At 35.1% G+C, this 21,352-nt stretch overlaps 1 protein-coding gene across 2 annotated transcripts in view; it reads right to left on the bottom strand.

The window, feature by feature from the left end:
* Window positions 1–6,234: 6,234 nt before the first annotated feature.
* LOC149821469 (protein DEFECTIVE IN EXINE FORMATION 1-like) overlaps window positions 6,235–21,352 on the bottom strand; it is a 37,815-nt gene continuing 22,697 nt past the window's right edge. Inside the window, exons 10-13 of one of the 2 annotated variants that reach the window (XM_089982199.1) lie at window positions 8,180–8,493; window positions 7,976–8,093; window positions 7,067–7,252; window positions 6,235–6,984 (exon numbers count right to left, since the gene is read on the bottom strand). In XM_089982199.1, the coding sequence (XP_089838325.1) occupies window positions 6,667–6,984; window positions 7,067–7,252; window positions 7,976–8,093; window positions 8,180–8,493 (936 nt within the window). In that variant the 3' untranslated portion in view covers window positions 6,235–6,666. The remainder of the gene's footprint in view (window positions 6,985–7,066; window positions 7,253–7,975; window positions 8,094–8,179; window positions 8,494–21,352) is intronic. The other variant, XM_089982200.1, reaches the window with a different exon arrangement.

Raw genomic sequence — 21,352 nt, 5'->3', positions numbered from 1 at the left:
ACTCGTTGACAGTCCTAATTTTATGGTTTGGATTAGGTTGGATCTTTGAGAACTTTTCACGCTCTGATTCAAAGAAAAGAAGCTTATAGGATGTCAATGGATCGGATCTTATCCGATATTCAACTGAATCCAACATCATTTAGTTGGATTTATACCATGTCCGACTATATTTGGATGCAGATATAGGTTTGCTTTTTAGATACCAAATCCAACGGATATCTGAATCCAATTATATGTAAAAAAAATCAGATTTTGTATGAGTTTTTCACCATTTGAATCTGAATCCATACCGTTTAGCCAAGATCTGATTAGTCAGATCTGGTATGGACCACATCCAATCAGAAATTGAACAGTTCACATCGGCTTAGGTCTCAATTGCCTGTTGTGTGCTCAGCACCATTTCTTCACTTTTCTGGATATATGGCTGCATCAAAACCAGGAATGTGAAGCATGGAGTTTGATTTGGACCCGTTATCATTTATCTGGAGTCAGCAAACGGATTGAATATGGACCGGATCCCGCATTGATCTGAATCTAAATTTTATGCAAACAATATGAATCCGAATAACATCAGACGATGTAACATTGAATCTGAAGTTGAAAGATATATTGTGATACTGGAATCCATAAAAGAAGACCAAAACCAAGGTTTTTACATGCAAAATGTGCAAACCTATTGGATTAGATGCGAATACAAACATACATCCGACACAAAATACTGATCCAAAAATGAACCAAATTGTGTAAATCTAAACCCAATCCGAATAATCTTTTGAATCTTAGTTTAATGATCCGCGTATCCAGAGATAAAGTGTCAGATTCAACCAAAAGAAGAAACCAAGGCATCGGATTGCTCTCTTATCTGATTCAAGGTAGTACCTATTGAAAGACCAACTCCTAGGAAAGGTAGAAGCAAAGTGAGGCTTGAATTAACTTGGGTTTAGTTTGATTCAATCAGACCAATCCATCCTAAACTAGGAAACCTCACGTCTCAATAGATAAACGAAGAAAAAGTCTACAATCTGAGTGAAAAGGATTTCGATGAGCCTTGCTCATTAGTTGTTTTTATTTTTATTTAAAAACAAAAATTACTTGCATGCATATAATAACTAGTATTATGATGACATTTCTTTTTGATGATCCATAGGATGAACGATTTTAAGTAGGCATCCTCAAAAATCTTTGTACACCTTCACAATGTAAACTTTCTAATATATGAAAAACTAACTTTCTAAATTCTTAACATGTAAGTTTTGAAATTTTCGTTTTGCCAATGTGTGATGTTTAGAAATGAAGTTGCCAAAAACATCCTCTCGTGAAAGATGCTGAAATGGTGTTGGGGCTGCCAACACCATTCACAATGCATTGTTTCAACTTGCAAATGGGTCAGATTTAGGAAGCCAAATTTGCAAATTTTGGCTGTACCAGATCCGAACCGATCGACTTCCCGATATATTTTGGGATCCAAAATCCAATCCGTTTGCATCCCTAATTTCAGCAATGCCACTGCTCTCAAACAGCAAGACTATGAGAGCATGGCAGAGACCACAACACAACCTCCGATTCAAGGCTCCCAAACATAGCCTAAATATCATAATAGCACAATGTTTTCACATTTATGTAGTGCGCCCGCTTTAAACAGAATTATAATACATGAAAGATGGCACATATTTATTAGGTTTAGGTTCCATACCTCGTTATAGAACTCATATAGTTAATCAGAGATTTAGATTTCTATATGAAAAATACTGAATTTGCATGCATTTCAGGCCAAAACTACCACAACCCAAACCAAACCTACAACCCGAAAGGGTATACCTTTTGACAAACCGATTCCCGGCCCACACCAACCAGAAAGCTTACACCCTTTGAATTAGACCAAGTATCAAAATTAGCATAACCAGAGTGCACGTCAGAAAAGATGAACGGAAAAGACAACCTTTCTGCTGAATTGTAATGACCCCAACTCATACCTATGAAAAAATGAATTTTTTTTTTTTAAACAAGTGCGGAAACAATCAGGGATCTTATACTCATCTTTCATACCAAACCAAATCAAACCAAACTTTATTTATTCAAATATAAAGAGTTTGAGACATAAGTAAATGAAAGTAAAGAAAGCAAAAAGAAAGAGTTACGCCATCCCAAGAATCTGTCATGTAATCGTGTAGTCCCCTTGTGACTCTTCTCAAAAGCAAGTCCTTCTCACTAGGCATCTGAGGCTGCGAAAAACACCAAAAAATAAGGTGTCAGAATCTAAAGAATCTTGCATACAGGTTCCTCTAATGAATCAAATAAGAATAAAGAACATAAATAAGATTCACGCGATATTTTAGAGAAACATAAATATAACGCATTTATAATTCAATTAATCATTCATGCAATAGAAAATAATTATTAGGCATGAGCGAACATTTAAATAACAACAAATATCACAGTTTAAACATTAAAGTCGTTTAATGTGCATTAAGAAACAACATTATCATTTTCCAATATATCACAATTAAGAAAACAAGTAAATATGTATGATTCAGTGCAATGCATGAATAAATTATTATATTTTATTAGAGTTTTCTTTTTATATGCATGTCTCTATTAAATACACACAGTTTAAGTTTCTCTTTTTAATTACCATTACCCACGAATACTCAAAACGGGTAAGAATTTCTGAGATCAAGTAAGGTCCCCAGAGTAACTTAACACACAAATATTTTATTACTGGGTTTCAAATTTAACCATCGACCGATATCAGGAAACAACACCATCCATAGAAATATTAGAAATCATCATTTAATGTCAGAACATCAGCATCCACAAGTGTCACTTTCTTGGTATACTAAAATAACAATTGTGTCTACACACCACCCTAGGCAAAATGGCGGACTCTCCCTAAAACTGTGACCAGGAGAAGAACCTCAATATCGGGTTCAGGAGCAACAACAACGCACACAGAGTTTTAGTATCCTCACGATTTCCTCAAAACCGCAATATCCAAGATTCTCACACTAAAGAAAGGACATCAAGGAAACATAAATTACATTGTTCTTTACTTTCTTTTATCTTGCTATTAATTCATCTCTTTTACATTTGCAAATGAACATGCAGAATTAATAACATAAGCTTGCAAATCAACATGCCAAGCTCTTCACGGGACCACAGTCCGTGGTAACATTGCATATTGTAATATGAACAATAATATCACATTTGACTTTTGTAATGCATTTAACAAAGAGCAACACATATTCAAGGCTCACACGACCCAAAATGGTCCATTTGATCATCAACGCATTTATATGCAAAAATCATGAATCATGTGCCAATATGCATTCACTTTTAAATGCTTCTCAAAGCACATTCATTTATGTCATCTTAAAGATAATGCGTGAGTAACTATAATATTCATATGTGTGTATATGAGTTCACACACTCACATTAAATGCATGCTTTCACTAAACGTACAATTCATGTCAAATGCATGAGTTCATTCTTGAATCATTCCAATTAAAACATGCAAACAACCATGTCATTCTGATCCTACAAAAGCATCTAAATTTCATATATGTATGCACAAGTAAACTTGCTTACAACAGTAATTTTGAAGTATCACTCAGCAAGTTTAAGCGCATAAGGAATATCACCCCTTTGTATGCATATGATTAAGTCTAATACATTTGGCATATTTTGAAATATTTGCATGCATAGCATAACCACCAGTTTATTTTCATAAGAAAAGAAAAATTTGGGCATATTCACTCCAAACTGCATATGTTTTTTTTTAAGGAAAACTGATCCAGCACCCACTACTTCCTGTGTTTTATTCTTTTAATAACCTGCACACCTACCCAGCCGAACCCAGGTCGGTTGGGTTCAACAGGGTGTGAATCTGTCAAGATTTTAAAGTTGTTATGAGTATGCCCAATAATCTAGTGAGCACACTAATAAAGAAGGTGCAATATATCAAATTAATTGAACTATCCAACAGGTAAATTGTTCACAAAAACTCAGGTTTTCTCAACTGCTACAAGACTAAAATAAATTAGACTTTTGTTAAGATTACCCAAAAGATGACACACAAACTATAACTAGATCTTTTTCTTTTTTTATCAATGAACACATTCCCTGCAACATCAATAAATATAATTTTTTTTGTCAACGTGTCAGCTGAGTGGCTGGCCTAGTAGGGTCTGCCAGGTCTGAACCAGCCCAGTTCGATTGGGTTGGGTAGAACCCAAGTCGGCCCCTACCGAGCCACTCACACCCCGAAAAAAAAAACATGCTGCAACATTTCACCAAAAAAAATATACACATTAATTTTCAAATATGTATGCATATGCACAATCATATTTGTGCGCATGTATAAGCAAAAATTTAATGTTTCACGTATGCATGAATATTTATATTGTCATTCAGTTATGCCTTATTCATAACAAGTGAACATGTTCTTGCAGACTGACTTAACGAGATGTTGTATGTGTACAAGGAACTTTTCATAAGCATAGGTATATAATGTTTTCCTTAGGTTAATCATGAAAAGTAAATTTGCCATGAAACAAGCACTCGTTATACGATTTTTATCGTGAATAAACATGTTTTATCATGAGGACAGACATATACAGATTTTTTTTTAAATCAGTTTACCTTATTAAACACCCTGCCCAGCCAACGGATGGCTGAGTCTAAACAAGATGCCAGGCTGGCCAGCCGAACCTAGTTCAGTTCGACTGGGCTGCCAGCCGGCTCTCACCGTGGTTGTATATATATATATCTCCTTCACATTCATACATCTGCAAATTTTTATGTAGTAAACACATATGAACAAATAAATTGCAAACCTGAATACATATATTGATTTTTTTACATCAGCTTTTACATAAACCCATTACATAACCCTTTATAATGAAATATACTTTTAAACATACCATCGTATCATGGTAAAAAATTTGTTTTAAGATAAAAATAGATCCACATATTTTATTCTACAATAACCTTTAAAAAGAATAAAATACATTGAGTTCCACCATGGATCTTAGAGTAAATATTTAGATCTACCACTTTCTCGTGGGGTTTTTTTCTCAAAAACATCATATGAAAATCAAATCCATGTTCTCTTCTCATCCGTAACAAGAGAAAAACTCGTACCATGAATCCAAGATGAAGAAAATGATGGTAGATATTGAAAAACATGGGTAAATGGTTGGAGATGACTCAAACTCCTTATCTTCTTCATTTTTTTTCTATTTTCCTCACTTTATCTCTTTTCCTTTTTTTCCTTCCATTTCTCTTTTCTCTCTTTTTGTGATATTTTTATAGGCCTCATAGGGAAAGTCACTCCTCCTTCTAAAATGGGCTGGAGAGAGAGAGCCTTCCTTTATTATGACTATTTCTCTTTTGTTTTCAATTTTTTTAAAACTCTCCAAGTTTGACTTTTCAAAACTTTGTTTAAAAAAAGGCTCTAAGTCTCTCAACCTTCCTAGATGTTTCTAGAGATGGTTAAAAGCTCTTACAAGAGTCTTAAACAAACATAAAAATATAATTTCGAAATTATATTAAATTAATTAATATTAAATTACAAATAAATTTATGAAAGTTTCTAAAAATTACCAAAATAACGTAAGAGGCTTCTTAACATAATTAAACTTCAATTTAAAGGTTTTAGATGAATTTAAAGCTGAAAAATCATTGGGCATGTATTTGGATCTGGATCTAAGATCCAAATCCATCTCTGAAATCCAAATGGGTTTTGTACTGGATCAAAATCAGATTAATATGGGTCTTGGATAATATCCAAATTCATATTAATTTGAATCAAATTCATCAAGTCCGATCTGATCCAAGTCCGGATCCAACCTAACAAACTGCTCAATTTTTAGAAAAATGCAATTTTTGGCTCAACCGTAGCCCGAATCAAGAAAAATAAAATATCGTTGTGCTCAGAATTTGGAGACGCATCCAACAACATATAACACAAATATCAAATTCTGAATTTTCGCTCAAAAATAACTTGAATTTAAAGGTAAAAATAAAACTTTTTCTCACGTTTTGATTGGCTCATTTAGACCTAGTTGATGAGACCTGGGTCAAACCCCGACTCAAAAACATCAATCCAAAATCGAGGTTCAAACGATTTTTCTCTTAGACTTAACCAAATTTTCAAGAAAATCATAAAATGACTAAGTATGAAAATACGCGACATTGAATAGATGCAATAATCTATTTTGTTTGACCAACAACTCATTTCTCAATTTCATTTTGTCTTGATGAAGAAAACAACCAAGTTACAACCTCAGCCAATCAACCTGGTGTAAATCCATCTCATTTACAACAATGAAGGTCCATTCAAAGTAAGCAACAGGAGTGTCCATGTAGAAGCATCACACATTCATATCTACTGTTTCAATCTTTCTCTCATGTTCCACTATAGTATTTGGGAGGAATACCAATACTCTGATAGCATTTACACAGAAAAGACAGGTCCTAAGCTACTGTACCCAAGTCTAACAAAACCATTCACACAATTTCAGTTACCTAGACAAGGGTTGAAGCATCAAACTCATCACTTCACCGAGTACAATGGGATTCCAAGGGCCACAGTGCTGTATGCATCAGTGAAGGCAGCCGCTTTCTTGCAAAAATGAGAAGCTAAAAATTAACTCAAGAACAAAGTGTTCAGAGGTCGGTGTTCCTAGAGAAGGATGGCAATGGTGTGACTTCTTGTGGACGGAGAATGACAAGCACACCAAACATTACTAGCATTGGGAGAACAATCAGCCACTTCAGCAGTTTGTAGTAATGCATATGAAAAGTGAGAGAAAACTCATCTGAGAAGTAAATCCCATTCTTGTTAACCATCTCGACTAGTACAGTCCCTGTTGTCCGAACAGGCACCGTTGGAAGTTTGATCCTTTGCTTACCAGGCTGATTAAAAACCTGACTCTGGGTTATCCTTCTTTGTCCTTGGTAATTCCCAGGAACCAACAAAGTCGTCTGCATTTTCCAACAGATGAAATCAAATCACTTGGATAAAACAATTTGCTCTAGTGAAAACAAATCAGAAAAAGTAGCTTACTGTGACATTGTAAGGCCCATGAGAGCTTGATGATGGGTATCCATGTTGGTCCACTATCTCAACCTCAACCCAGAAGTTGCTGCCTTCTTCATCCCGGAAAGTTCTTGATAATGGCTTGATGTAAATTCCTTCACGATTATACTGTGATGCAACATTATTCCTTCCCTGATTGATGGATGTCCAAGACTGAAAAAGGAAACAGCTCCAAGTGTCAACCAAGTATAGAATCATCGACCTAACTCAAACTTCAATGGACTTGGCATAAAACCAACTTAACACGCAACAACTCATTCACGATTGCTGATTTAGGGATTGAGCAAACTGGGCAGACTCCTGGTTCACAAACAGGAATTAAGTCAACGGAACACCAAGTTTACCAAGCTAGTCAAAGAACAAAATAGAAAAGTCAACAATTATAGATCTACAAAGGCACTGTGACATCTCTCTCTCTCTCTCTCTCTCTCTCTCTCTCTCTCTCTCTCTATATATATATATATATATATATATATATATATATATATATATAAAATCACCAAGAACTAAAACCATACATAAGAGACAAACTCAAAAGGTATATGTACACCTGCACACATGCATATGGTCAGTGAATATAGGCCTTGATAATACCTTAGCGAGACAATTTCTAAAAACATTACAAGCTCTCCTAAAAATCATGGGAAAATCTTGGTGTCTTGTTACACACCTTTGTGCACATTGCAGAAGCCACAACCACGTGTAGCAGAGAGATCATTTACAAGATTGCGTAGATTCAAAATGTTATAGAATTAAAAAGATTACATAAGTAATATATCCTTAATAACACACCACCACCATCTTTTGGTTACACATGCACAAAAGATTACCAAAGGACCCTCAGAGCATCAGAAGTTGCACTTTTATGTGCTATACCTTCAAAGGATGGTGAGGAGATGGAGTTGAAAAACAAAAGACATTGCCATTCATGGTTGTAACAACAAGGTCAAGGTCATCTCCACCATCAACATTATCTGCCAGAACCATGCTGTATCTGAGATAGACAAAAGAACCACTAGATGAATTATGTTTCATAGATATTGAGCAATTTTCACATAATGAAAACAACCAAATCCGTACTGTTTAGTATAAAACCACAATACTACATACGAGGTCTCTCCAATATCAACAACATCTGCACATGCAGTAGAACCATCAATGAGGTATAAATAGCCATCAAAAGAAGTTGTTACAAGAGTCAGCCCCTTCTGCTTTTCTCCATGCTTACTGAGATCAAGTAAAAGAACCTGATTCATAACTCTGCCATGAGTACGATAAGGAAACGGACGGACTCGAGATCCATCTTTTCCACTAAGAACAAAGATATTCCCTGATACTGTTGGAACCACAACCTCTGTCCTCCCATCTCCATTAACATCACCTACTGTAGGGCCCTGTAGCAATTCTTGCATTAGCCTAGGAAGAATAGAATAGCCCACAGTGGGCCGAAAGTGAAGAACTGGAGCTGGATAATAAGTCAAACACAAGAACTGGGAAGGGCTACCATTTAATCAAGCACCCTCTCACCGGTCCTCTTCTAACTAAATGAACAAATTGCATATTGAAAAAGACTACCATTAGGTCAAAGAATGGTAATGCAGATGGTGCATTAACCATAATACAGGCAATTGTCTAATCTTCATTTATCTTATTCAGTTTCACAAAGTGAAAACTGAAAACTTTCATTAATCGTGAGCAAAAACAGAAACATGGCAACAAGAACTCACTGAAAAATTAAAACTAAGCAAAGCTCTAGAGTCTAAACATCTCAAAAATGGAATTATCCACTACAAAAGAGATGTCACTATGTCAAATCACAAAAAGTCATGGTCTTTTTCTTCTTGTTTCTTGTCTTTTTCCTTTTGGGGAGAAAGAAAGAGAAAACCTCTAATATAAATAAACAAGAGAAAGGAGATAGCAATGTCTAACCCATAGAGTACAAGAAACAAGAAAATTGTCAAGGAATGGAAGCACAGATATCTTATGAGCAAATAATAACATTAACATGGGTAGGGATGCACAATGAGCCGAGCTAGCTTTGGCTCGGTTCGGGATCGACCTGTTTAAGCTCAGCTCGAACTCATTCAAAAAAATAGCCGAGCCGAGCTTGAACAGAAGTCCAGGCTCGGTGAAGTCCAGGCTCGGTGTGGATAAACGATCCGAGCTTGATCAAGTTGTTCCGCTCAATTATGCTCCATAAGGCTTGCATAAGAGTATATATATATAATATATTTGCAAAATAAAACATGAAAATCGTTGTCTCCGTAGTGGTTAGGGCGTTGGTCTCTATCCCAAGAGGTGCTGACTTCGAATTTCATGTCTGGAATTTTTCTCTCTTCAATAATCTAGCAGGTTTTTACTATATGTAAATTTTCTGGGTCATATTAATCACAAAACAGAGACTGGTATAATGGTGGGTCAGTTGTGTTATGTCTGGAGAGATTGGGGTTCAAAACCCACCTTTTCTGGCACATTTTTTTTTAATAACGATCAAGCTCGGCTCAGCTCGAGCTCAGAACCGAGCCAAGCCTGGACAATGTTGTTCAAGATCGGCTCCGAGCTCGAGCCGAGCTTGAACACATGCATTTTGAAGCAAGACGAGTTTGAACAGCCCAGGCTCGGCTCATGTGCATCCCTAAACATGGGAGAATCCCATGCCCACTAAACAAGAGCTGGTTCAAAAGCAATCCACACCCAGCCATTCGATGGTGCCCAAGTGTGGAAACATATTTCAGTGGAAGCAAGAACAGAAATTTGTCCCAGCTAGTGACCATGAATATTTGATTAATTCTTCCCTTCCAAACAGCCCACAAAGTAGTGCAAAGCCACCTATGCCAAACAATGAACTGTTTTTACCTTTTGACCACATACCGATTAGAGATCCTCCTCACAACAACAATCTTGCTAACCCAACCAATAAATAAACAAAATGTGGTCAGATACTTATGAAGACATCTAAATGTCAGCATTTTGCTTATTCCCTCCATTTAACAGGTCAATCTCCAAATTGTCTCGACTCAAATATTTCAGCCCACAAGTTTGACCCTGAAAATTATGGGATTTCCTGTAAAATAGGTTGTGATAAAATACTTAATTAAGATGAACTTTATCACATACAATTATTTCCTTTCCAGATTACAGTTTTTGTATAAGTAAACATTTTGTATAATAATCCTATATAAGGCCTTCTATTGCCAAGTTATATTGTAAAGTCAGATGTTTTACAAAGTACTTGATCATGATATCAGAGTTCTTTTTAAGGTGCATATGGATATCACCAATGAGAATGTGAGACCCACACTAACACATTTGCTTTATCTGTCAGACAGAATGAGGGTTCCATCAATTTACAAAGCATCGACCTATGTAACATGAGTACTTCAAGGTGCCCATTTCCATGTTGACGCATGTCTGGTACTGGTACTTCATGTCAGACCAGTTTAGTGTACCTGATCCATCTTAAGGTGCGCAAAGAGTTGTTTTTATTTATTCTTGTATGGTATTTGTGTTTATATGTATATATAAAATTCATTCTTGTATAGTGTTTGTGTGTGTGTGCGTGTGTGTGAAAAAAATATTGGCTATCCTCGTGGGTTCCAAACCCCCCTAGTTGGAACTCATTCGGGGAGGTTGTTCGAACCAAATCTGACCCCATGGATGTGTTCATCATGGTCAAAATAGTATGCATCGACACTTGGATCGTAAGTTTTTCAATGTAAAAATGTGATTGTTGAGGTTTGAGAATTTGGCACATTGTATGCCGTTGATTTTTCAACCCCCAAAAAATCCAAAATTCACAATAGAAAAACGCGATCCAAGGACTGGGTTCTACCAAACCAAATGTGTAAATCACATCTGGAGGGTCAGATGTGCAAAAAAAAATAAAAATAAAAAATTTAAAGTTTTTCACAAGGGGGTTAGGAACTCATGAGGGTAGCAAACATTATATATATATATATAGAGAGAGAGAGAGAGAGAAACCTACAAAATGGGGACGATGCTAAATGAAACATGCTAATGGATTTTTAGTGTTTTTTTTTTAATTCTTCTAACCCTATAGATGTGCTCAACATAATTGATTTACTAGAAATCAACATGTGGATCATGCATTTTGGATGAAAAAAAATAGTATTTGGAGCCTAAAAAATTTATGAAAATTATAGGCTTTTGGTTTTTGAAACCTTATAAAAACCTATCCATGCATCGGAATCAAATGCTCCAAAAAGTGATTCCTATAAAAACAAGTGGATAACATCTATATGGTCCGAATTTCAATAAAAACACTGAAAATCCATTAGCATGTTTCATTTAGCACCGTGTCCATTTTGTAGGTAAATCACCCTTATTTTCATGAACTGTGAGCCATCGATTTTCATAGTCTCAAAAATGAAATTTTATGGTGTATTAAACATATTAAAACATGATAAACACATTTATACGGTTAGATTTACCATTTGGTGAATAGATCTATGCAAACAAGAGCTAGTACCACCATATGGAATCATGGTACAGAACTGCCATATATTTTCCCTATATATACATATATGCATAGAAATACATATATACATACATACACACTGCACCCATACTTTGAAAAATTCTTGTCATACATGCATGTATATGTGACCATACATGTACCTTTACTTACATGAGATAGGCACAGAAAGTTTTAGCCATCAACGAGAATCCTAATAACCATCTTTATCGGTGATAATGAGGATTCCAGCCCTAGTGGGAACTTTGGGGCCCTTAAATGCCACTGAACTTTTATGACCATGAGGGTTGCCCGCATGGTTAGTGAGGGTTGTGTGAGAGCATTAAGATGAAGACATCGGATCACACCCATAGCATGTGGGGGTGTCCACAGCTTTTACACAGTTGGGGCACGTAAGGTAGGGTGGTCATGGATGAAATGAAACAAGAAGTCCACAATCACAATGTCAACAAAAGGCTATACAAGTGCACATTCACAATATGGTCTCTAAAGGACCAAATACAATCCCATAAAAGAGATGAAAACCCCAAACTTCACAAGAACACAAAGGAAAAAATAAATGTTCTTTGTATTCTTTATCAAATATGCTTAAAGTATACTCTAGCAGGTTTACATAAGGCTCTATTTAGAGAGCATGAAATACAGCAAAAAAGGAGAAAAGGTAGCAGTCCCAAAAAGGAGAAAAGGGAAGCAGTCCAACGACTGTCCCAATCAGTCAACACTGAATTACATAATAAAATAAAATGAAAAAAAAAAGACTATACAGCCCTTATTGGACTACATATATTATAATACATAAAAAGACCAAAATACCCTTGATATATGTACATGTATAAATATATATAGAGCAGGTATATATATATATATAAACAAAGCATTTTAACACTCCCCCCCAAACTTACGGTGAAATCACCGAAAGTTTGTTAAGAAGAAACATAAATCGTAGTAGAGGAAGAGATTTGGTGAAGAAGTCCGCAATCTGAAATTAGGACTGAACATATGGTAACACAAGTGTTCCCTTCAAGTATTCTTCTCGAACATAGTAACAATCCATTTTGATATGTTTTGTTCATTCATGAAATGTGTGATTGCTGGCTATTTATATGGCACTTTTGTTATCACAGAATAATTTTGAAGGTTCTTAAACATCAACACCCATATCTGAAAGTAATGATCGCATCCACAGGACCTCGGTTGTTATTGTAGCCATCGCGCTATATTCAACTTCTTTAGAAGATAAAAGCACTTTCTGTTGCTTTTTGCATCTCCAAGAAATGAGCAAATCATCTACAAACACAAAAAAACTCGTAGCTGAGTATCAGTTATTGGGATCTTCTCCCCAGTTTGAATCAGTATAAATAATAAGATTTAAAGATGAAGAAGATGATAGGAATAGCCCTTTAGATATAGTTTTTTTGATGTATTGAACTGTTCTTAAGACAACACTCATGTGAACTATCGTAGGCACATGCTGAAACTGACTTGCAATATGCATTGCATGCTCTATATCTGGTCTAGTAATAGACAAGTACATTAGTGATCCAATAAGTTGCCTATAAAGAGTTGGATCATCTAATAAAACTCTATCTTCAACTCTCATTTTGGCATTTATCACTTCTGAAGTGTCAGCATATTGTGTCTGTGATTCTCGAACGTACAACAATATCAACTGCAAACTCTATTTGAGACAAAATGTATCCTTTTGGCAAATATTATTACAATACCTAAAAAGTACCTCAAAAAACCACGGTCAGTCATATCAAAAGATTTCTTAAGCATAATTTTAATTTCTTCAATTTTCTTCTGATTATTCTCAGTGATAATCATATCATCAACATATAAGAGCAAAATGGTAATTAAACTACTTGTAGATCTTATAAAAAGAGTCTTGTCAGTATAACATGACTTCAATACAAAATTAACCATAGTTTTACTAAACCGATCATACCATGCTTTAGGATCTTATTTAAGCCCATATAAAGTCTTTTGAAGACAAAGAACTATATCATTTTCAATAGTCAAACCAAGAGGAGGATCCATGTAAATTTCTTCATATAAATTGTCATTTAAGAAGGCATTCTTAACATCTAACTGATATATAGATTAATTCCTAATGGATGCTACTACAACTAGAATCCTAACTGTGGTCATGCGAGCTACCGGAGCAAAGGTTTCCTCATAACCTATACCATATTCCTTAGAGTATCCTTTCACAACTAACCTTGCTTTATATCTTTATAGGGATCTGTCAGCCTTTGTTTTCACCTTAAATACCCATCTTCATCCTATTGTCTTCTTTTCCTTAAGAAGTGAATTTTTCAAGTATGTACTTTATGTAATGCATCTAATATGTCTTTGGCTTCTCTATAGTTGGATGGCTCATGATATGAGTGAATTGCTAGAAGACATGACCTATAGTTTGTGAAAAAAGATTCATAGGAGACAAGCCTATTTGGAGGTCTAGGTATTCGTTCAGATATTCTAACACTATATTCTTTTATATTTCTTGATTGGCTATATTTTTCAAGGGCACGTGAATGCTCCCCATTATCTCGTCTAGAGTATTGTATAATCTTATGAGTTGGTTCTTCATTTGGTTCATCATTTGTTTTAATATTATCACTAATTTTATCATTATTCTCAATGTTGGGTTTAACCAATAAGTCAAACAAGAAAGCGTACTCGGATTCTTCCTTAGTTTTTTCAAGATCAAATCCCTTTTCTTTTTCAAGAAATGTTACATTTCTACATGCATAAAGTTTATCATTTTTAAAAGCATAGCATCAATAGCCTTTTTTATTTTCGGCATATCTAAAAAAGACACATCTAATAGCTTTAGGAGAGAGTTTGTTGTATTTTTCAAGAAGCACAAAACATTTACAACCAAAAACCTTTAATCTTTTCAAATCAGCAGTAACCTTAAAGAGATTTGTTTTCTAAAGTTTTTGAAGGTATTCTATTTATTAAGTAAACCGCAGTGAGGGCGGCTTCGGCCCAAAACTTCTTCGAGACTTCTTTTGAAATAAGAAGGGTCCTAGTAGTTTCAATAATATGAAGATATTTTTTTTCAAAAATTTCATTTTGTTGAGGGGTCCTAGCACAAGATTTTTTATGCAAAATATCATGGGTTTTTAGAAAGGATTGAAAATCATTTGAAAGAAACTCTCCCTTTGAGTCGGAGCGGAAGATCTTAATATTTGTTTTAAATTGATTTTTAACAAAATTATAAAAAATTTTAAAACACGAAAAAACTTCGGATTTCAGTCTAAGGACGTAAATCCAAGTGTGTACTAAAATCATCTATGAATGTGATATAGTATGAATAGTCACCTTTTGACATAACGGGAGCGAGACCCCATACATCCGAATGCACTAATTCAAAACTTTCATTAGTCAAGGAAGTTTTAGATTCAAAAGGCAACATTTGCATTTTTTCAAGTATGCAACCTTCACATACAAATTACTTTTTCTTACAAAATTTTTTCAAAAACAGAAAAAGAGATAGTTTGGATATACTTGGGTGTCCTAGTCTTCTATGTCAAAGATCCAAATTAATTTATTGAATATGATTACAAAAAGAATCTTTAGGTAGATATAAGGAATCCATATAGTAAAGGTCTCCTCTTCTATGGTCTTACCCAATCAGCTTCCCTGACTAGAGATCCTGCACCTAATAAGCCTTAGATGAGAAGAATATTTTACACCCATAATTGAAAACTTGAGAAACCGAAAAAAGGTTTAAATCAAGTTTTGGAATAACTCTAACATTTGGAACAAAGAACCTTTTTGAATTATTGTCAAGATTTCTTATACTTTTAACTTTTAAAGAAGTATCATCGGCGGTTAACACACATGAAAAACATGAACTAGTGCAATCAGATAGTAGAGACCCATTATGAATCATGTGAAAAGATGCTCCCGAATCCAAAATCTAAGAAGACTTATCTAAAAGAGACAAAAATGAGACGGCGACATCGAAAGTAGGAGTGGCTTTTAGTATTTGTGAAACGGCCTCCGCAAGTTAAGCAATTGTCAAATCATTAAAGTTGCTCTCTTTCGTTAATTCTTGAGGTTCTTCACTTACCGCAGCCACCTTTTTGAGTTTAGGACAATCCGGTCTTATGTGCCCTGGTTCTTTACAATAGTGACAAGTAATTTTTTCTCCATTATATCCTCCCCCATTATGTCCTCTTCTATTGAATTTTCTCTCAAAATGGGGAGGTTTATAAGTTTTAACAAAGTTACCGAGTCTTGATACGGCAAGCACCTCATCACTAGACTTGTGAATTCCAAGTCTAGTTTTGGCTTGACATATTTAAGCAAGGGCTTCACTTATAGAAAGAGTTAAAGTCCTATGAAGTAAAGAGGACTTAACTTGATCAAATTTTGGTCGAAGACCATATAAGAAAGATAAAAGACTGTCTTTCAACTTGTTTTCTCATTTCAATTGTTGAACCTTCTCATTTTAGTTCTAACATTGCCAATTCATGCCAAATAGGTGATAAGAGACCATAAAAATCTCTTACACTTTTATCCCCTTGCTTGGTTGTACGTACCCTCTCTTGGAGATAATATACTCTAGCCATATATTTTTGAATGAATGAACTCTTTAAGAAAATTCATGCATCAGATGTTTTCTTGAACTTGATGATGTTAGTGGCAATCTTGAACTCCATGGTATTCATGAACCATGAGAGTATTTGAGCGTTATTAACCTCTCAATCCTCCAATTTTGTCTAGATAGTCTTGCAAAGCCTTCTCCTTTTATTCTTTGGAAGGAACTTTGATTTGAACTCCTTCTCTTCCCGTTAGCTTTAGTTGGGGTTCATTAGTGGTCCCACTTGAAATGAAGTGAGGATCTTCCACAAAAGTACTTAGATCCGCAAGAGAGAGTGTCTAGAGAGACACTTGAACATAACCCTTAAAAGGGTATAATGAGAACAAAAAGAAATAAAAGTAATCTTTATTGAAAAATGCTAAAATGTTTAAGAAGCATTGTGAGTTTTACAAGAGGGGTTGCACCCCTATATATACAAGTAGGAAGAGGAGAGCTCTTAAGGAGCTCTCCTTATAGCCGTTGAACTAGTCCAACGGTTAGAAGTGTAACCGTTAGACTAGTCCAACGGTTAGCTTTCTAGTTAAGTTCCAAGTAAAACTTAACTAGATAAGGTATGTCTAGTTCTATTAGAACTAGACACTAAAAGAACTAAAGAAAGAAAAAAGAAAAATATCGAAAAATAAAAGATAAAAAATACATAAATATATATAATAATAATATGAATATTATTATATATATTTTTTATATTTTAACACTCCCCTCAAACTTACGGTACAATGAGCGAAAGTTTGTCTAAGAAGAAGTGAAATTTGGGAGCAGCGAGAGGCTTTGTAAAGAAGTCTGCTAACTGATATTCTAAAGTAACATATGGTAGATCAATTGTCTCATGTAGATATTCCTCTCTGATGTAGTGACAATCTATTTCGATGTGTTTGATGCGTTCGTGAAATGTTCTGTTGCTTGCAATGTAGATTGCACTCTTGTTGTCACAGCATATTCGTGAAGCTTTTGTTGCTTCAGCTCCCATGTCAACAAGCAGACGTCGGAGCCAAATTACTTCCATGGTCGTGGTTGCCATGGCTCGGTATTCAACTTCGGTGGATGAGAGAGAGACCTTTTGTTGCTTTTTACACCTCCATAAGATTAAAGATTCGCCTAAAAAGACACAAAAACCAGTGTTTGAGTGTCTATTATTGGGATCACTTCCTCAATCAGCATCAGTATATGCAATTAAATCAAGGAAGAGGAAGACAAGAAAAGTCCTCGTGAAAGAGAGGATTGAATGTATCTGATAATACGCATAATTGTTCTCATGTGAACAGAGGTGGGAGCATGTTGAAACTGCTTGTTATGTGAACAGCATGTGCTATGTCTGGTCTGGTAATAGATAGATAAGAAAGTGTAGGGTCTTCAAGAAGTTCTCCATCATCAATCTTCATTTTAACATTGACAACTTTTGGAGTGTGTATTTTCTTATCATATGTAATTTCAGACCTGGAAACAATGTCAAGAGCAAATTTAGTATGAGATAATAAATATCCTCTAGGAGCATTGGCGACTTCAATGCCTAAAAAATATCTCAATAAACCTAAATCGGTCATTTCAAAGTGAAATTTGAGAAGTGTTTTGATGTTTTCAACTCCCTGTTTATCGCTTCCGGTGATGATCATATCCTCCACATATAGAAGAAGCACCATAATTCTTGCATCAGAATTCTTAATAAACAAAGCAGTGTCAGTCAAACAGAATTGAAAACCAATATCAAGCATAACACCATTAAACCTATCATACCAAGTTGTTGGTGCTTGTTTAAAGTCATAAAGAGTTTTTTTTAAGCGAAGGGTTTTACCCTTAGGAATACTAAGACCTGGAGGGGCTTCCATGTAAACTTCTTCAACTAGCTTTTCATTTAGAAATGCATTTTTGACATTCACCTGAAATATGGACAATTTCTTGATGAAAGCTAAAGCAATTAAGGTTTTGACTATTGTCATACGAGCAACAAGGGCAAAGGTTTCTTCATAATCAATGCCATATTCTTGGGAATAACCTTTGGCTACTAATCGAGCTTTATATCTTTCAAGAATGCCATCACTCTTGGTTTTAACCTTATAAACTCATCGATGTCCTGTAGGTTTCCTGCCTAGAGGAAGGTCTTGAATAGTCTATGTAAAAGCCTTTTCGAGTGCATTTAACTCAGCTTTCATGGCTTCTATCCATTTGACATCATTTTTTGCTTGAAAGTATGTAGATGGTTCCTCATATGAGTGAATTAATGCAATAATTGCCCTATATGTAGGTGAGAAGGATTCATATGACAAAAAAATTTCCGAAGGCCTCGAGACTCGGGATAACCGTCTGATTGGAATGTCAGAATATCTTTCGAGTGCACATAGAAGATTAGGCTCTCATCGTCTGAAATATTGTATACTAGTGTCTCTATGAACTTCTTTATTGTCAACATTATGATCAAGATCAATAATACCTTGATCATTATCAAAGTTATAATCAAGATCATACTCATCAGATTTTGATGTCAGATCTAACAAAAAAGAGTACTCAGTAACGTCCTTTGGTTTTTCAAAATCAAAGAAGCTCTCTTTTTCCAAAAAGGAAACATTTCTTGATACATATAATCTATCATTCTTTAAGTTAAAACACCTATAACCTTTTTTATTTTCAGCATATCCTAAAAAGGCACAGGGAATCGCACGAAGAGAAAGTTTATCATTTTTGTCCATAAATATAAAACACTTGCATCCAAATATTCTCAGTCTAGAGTAATCTGGATAAAGGTTCCTAAGTTTTTCAATTGGAGTTATATTTTGCAAAGAAGAGGATGGCATCTTATTAATCAGATAGGTGGCAGTTAAGGTAGCTTCTGTCCAAAAATCTTTTGGGACTTGATTTGCTATTAATAAAGTCCTAGTGGTTTCTATAATATGGCGATGATTACGTTTTGTCAGCCTATTTTTTTGAGGTGTGTATGGACAAGACCTTTGATGTGTGATGCCATGTAAGTTAAGGTAATTTTTAAAATCTGTGGACAAAAATTCTTCCCCTGAATCCCTGCGAAAAATGAAAATATCATTTTGAAACTTGTTTTTAACCATATTATAAAATGTTTGAAAGTATGAAAATACTTCAAACTTATGTTTAAGAAAGTAAATCCATGTATGTCTAGAAAAATCATCGACAAAGATAACATAATATGCAAAACCACCTTTAGAAATTATTGGTGCAGGACCCCAAACATCTGAGTGTACTAATTCAAGTGGTCTTGAAGAAATAAAAGTTCTCTTCTGAAATGGTAATCATTTCATTTTGCCAAGAATATAATCTTTACAAGTAAATGTTTCAGAGTTATAAAATTTTCCTAGATTTGGAAAATATTAGATTTTGGCTATATGTGAATGGCCAAGTCTTTTGTGTTACAACTCCAACTCATTTTTTTGAATTTTATAACAAAAGGCATTCTTCGGCATTTCCAAAAATCCATGTAATAGAGTCTTCTCTCTCTATGGCCTGTTAAAATGTATACTCAAAAACATTATTGTAAGTATAAATATATATACTTATAAACATAGAGATACGTATACATATGTTATATGTATACGTATCTCTATATATAAGTATATATATTTATACATTTTTTCCTTTTTACCCGAAAAGGGTATTTTAGTCCTTTTACATTTTGCGCATATTCCATTTGGAATATGTTGTATATTTTCCTTTATTTTTTAAATTTCTTTTATTTTTATTTTTCTCCTTTTTGTAATTTCAAAAAGGTACCTTGGGGGTCTCCCCAATGTAGTCGTTGGGGAGCCCCCAACGGTCACAATTGTGACCGTTGGGAGCTCCCCAACGACTCATTTGGGGAGCCCCCTTGCACCTCTCATTTCTTGTATAAATAGGGGTGTTCCCCCTTGTAATTGCCTAAGCTTGAGAGTCTCAAGCATTTGCTTTTATATATTGAAATACATGCATTATTGCATGTTTATTATTTATACGCTTTTCGCGTATTTTGTTCAAAGTGTTGTGAGAGTGCTATCGTGCACTTCTTTTATAAGGTTTTTATGCTTGTTTATGTATTGTCTCTTCGTAGACAAATTCACATGGTATCAGAGCCAGGTTGGTGATTGGAGATCGTGAGATCCGCCTTTGTTCGAGTGCCTCGAAAACCGTGCCTTCGGATTTTTTGAGATTGGAGTGGTGGATCTTGCTTCTCAAATATTTTAGAAGGATCTTGTGCTAAGGAGAAGTTGAAACATCGTATTGGTACGTTTTTTTTCTTCTTCTCTCTACGTCTTAATGGGTGAGAAAGAGTCTCACTTTGCCCTTGGCTTCAAGTTGAATGGGTCCAACTATCATATTTGGGCCGGAAATATGGAGGCCCACATAAAAGGAAAAGGATTGTGGGGTTATGTGCAAGGAACAATTCCGGAACCGGAACCCAAGATAACCATAATGGACGGAAGTGAAATCAAGATTCTTGAGGGAGAGGAAAGGATCAAAGCTCTTGAAGAATACTCAAAGAAACACGACAAATGCGAAATGAAGAACTTCAAGATTCTTTCTTGGTTCTTCGCATGCGTCGAAACGAAGATTAATGCCAACATTATCAAATTCAAAAGGGCATCGGAAGCTTGGCATTATCTCGAGAAGATGTATACATCAAGAGATCTATCTCATAAGTATTACCTTCAAAAGAAGGCCCTCTCCCTTACTCAAGGTGAAATGTCTATTAGGGAATATTTTGCCGATCTTTCCTCTATTTGGGATGAGCTCTCTATGCTTGAACCAAAATGGAGTGGAGAGGCAATTGAACTCCACCACAAGCAACTTGAAGAAGATCGTTTCTTCAATTTTTTGAATGGGTTGAGACCGGAATTTGAGCAAATAAGGTCATCACTTCTATCCTCATTTACTCCTCCCTCTCTTGAAGATGTTCTCACCAAACTAAGTGGTGAGGAGACTCGTATGAATTTATGTAAACAAGGACCAAGTGTTCTTATGGTTTCTTGTAATTATGAAGAAAATAATGAGGTTAATGCCGTATCAAGACCCGGAAATAATGTAAAGACCTATCGTCCTCCTCACTTTAAATTCCAAAATCAAGGAGGAGATGGTGGACAAAGAGGGAAGCGGGACTATAGCAAGACTATATGCCACTTTTGTAAAGAACCGGGGCATATCAAGC

This window comes from Nuphar pumila, chromosome 12 (assembly GCF_984573655.1).
Source record: "Nuphar pumila chromosome 12, dmNupPumi1.hap1.1, whole genome shotgun sequence".
NCBI classification, from domain to species: Eukaryota; Viridiplantae; Streptophyta; class Magnoliopsida; order Nymphaeales; family Nymphaeaceae; genus Nuphar; species Nuphar pumila.
This window is presented reverse-complemented; position numbering and strand designations above follow the sequence as displayed.